Below are 2,015 nucleotides of genomic sequence, written 5' to 3' on the forward strand. Positions count from 1 at the left end.
TAACTATTCTATGATTCTGTGATTCTAAATTGAATTTAGAAAAATAGGCAGCTTCTTATGGGAAGTTTCAATTTCACTGAAACAACATTTCTAAAAGAAACCTCCCCAGACATATAATCAGGCTTTTCTCAGTTAGCTTTGACTGCCAGAAGACTTTGTACAAGGAGAATTTAGGAGAGGAAAAAAAAAAAAAAAAGAAAAGAGTTCCCTACCCCAAAGAAAACTAAACCCTTTGCATCATCCAGAAATATTAAAAGAGTAAGAGAAAGAATCAAGATGTGCAGTGCTCATCTCTGTTCTCCTTCTATTTGTGTTGTTGCTACAGGTTAGGACAGCCAGAAACCACTTCTACAGCAGAGCACCCACAGTACCACTGCCCCACGGGCCTGGGGGACTCCAAGGTAGAGGCACACTATCCCAGAAACCTGTGGCTGACACCTCTAAGCACTCCAGCAGGCAGGGTGCAGGACCCCATCCCCTATCACAAAGAAAAAGCTCTTTTTTCAGCCAAGCAAGTGAAACCAGCACTTTCATAGCATCAAGCTGTGATCCTGCCTTTGCCCCAGGCAATGAGAAGGAAGAGTTCAACAGGATCATTCACACATGCTATCACAGAGAAGTTCCTCCTCTATGTACATCAACTCACCTATGAGTTTCTCCAAAGCTGGAGGAATATGTTCAGTGCTGGCAGACTGTCAAAAGAGAAGAGTCACAAGCTGTCTTAGCAGAGTGAAAGCACGGGGGCATCATCTAAAGTAGCCAAGGACTATCTCTGACAGTGGTTAATTCTCAGTGCTCACGAGAGACCTTGCAGCACTCAAACACAAAGACATCCAAATATACCCATCAGCAGTAGAGTAATTCTCTTGCACTAATAAGCATCCCCACTCACATGACAAACATTTAAATGCCCCTTGGGGATCTTTGCAACACCTGAGCTTCTCAGAGCCAATTTTAAGGCTTTTATTCCTGTTTCCCCAAAGCCTCTGTGCCCAGCCAGGCAGATCTCACCTCTCTTAGTTCAGCCAGTTCCTTCTCCAGGTGGAAAATCTGAAACATGCTCAGCCCAACTCCAGTGAGGGCCAGCAGGAGCAGCAAGGAGATCACCAGAAAGCCAATGCTCCTCCTTTCCCTGTTGCTCCTTGGCTTTCGGCTCCGATCAGGTACTGGTGGTGGGAAAGGAGCGATGGGGGGTGCTGGAGGGCAGGAAGTATTTGCATTGGGACAGCCATCCACCCAAAAGATCTGGGGGTACACGTAGTTCAAGTTCTGCTGCATGGTTGGGAGTGGGATGGACTGGATGTGCTTGGCGTGATCGTCCATGTGGCAGCCAAAAACTGCTGGGGTTGTCCCAGACTGAGCCCTGGGGGAAGACCCAGGTCTACCTTTATACGCCTGCATCACTCCAGCAGTGAACAGCCAGCTCAGATACTGCAACTCTATGAAAGCCTCAAGCATCAGCAGCAAACCCCAAAGAGTTTCCGCCCTTGGCTGCAAGTTTGGGGCACCCGCCTGCTCCTCCCACAGCGAAGCAGCAGCACCAGCCCAGCAGCAGATGCTCACACAAAACCACACTCGGGAAGCACATACACTCACATGCAAGGGCCATGCTGCCAACTGGGGCCTGTGTAATCAGCACAGTGCACACCCACCAGCCAACCACCCTTTCCAGCAGCCCACTCAGGCAGAGACACCTGCTTTTCCACTGCAGCATCCTGGACCACAAGCAGAGCAAAAGAAATGACAAAGCCTCTGGCATCCTGCACAAGAGGGAAGAGGCAGAACTGAGGACTCCTCAGTAGAAGAATGAAGACTGTATCCCAAATACATCTGTGAGTGCTAGGCAATTGCTTAATTTCACACAGAACAAAGTACTTGCTCCTCTCTGTTGTGCATCCTGCCTTTTTTCTTGGCTGCTCCATAGGACACAGATCTCGAGTCACAGAAGACTGGTCACAGACACCATCCCATTCTGTTAAAATGCAATTTAATCATAGAATCATAGAATAGTTAGG

General features: G+C 48.1%; 1 protein-coding gene across 1 annotated transcript; it reads right to left on the bottom strand.

Moving 5' to 3' along the window:
- Positions 1–646: 646 nt before the first annotated feature.
- On the bottom strand, positions 647–1,401 carry LOC104406980 (tumor necrosis factor ligand superfamily member 6-like; the record flags this gene model as incomplete). The annotated part of the gene is made up of 2 exons (XM_010016122.1): positions 1,012–1,401; positions 647–692 (listed from the first exon to the last, which is right to left on the bottom strand). Coding segments are annotated over exons 1-2 (436 nt in total), but the record flags the coding sequence as incomplete, so codon positions are not given.
- Between the last annotated feature and the right edge of the window lie 614 nt (positions 1,402–2,015).

This window comes from Nestor notabilis, unplaced genomic scaffold (assembly GCF_000696875.1).
Source record: "Nestor notabilis isolate BGI_N333 unplaced genomic scaffold, ASM69687v1 Scaffold28666, whole genome shotgun sequence".
Lineage (NCBI taxonomy): Eukaryota > Metazoa > Chordata > Aves > Psittaciformes > Psittacidae > Nestor > Nestor notabilis.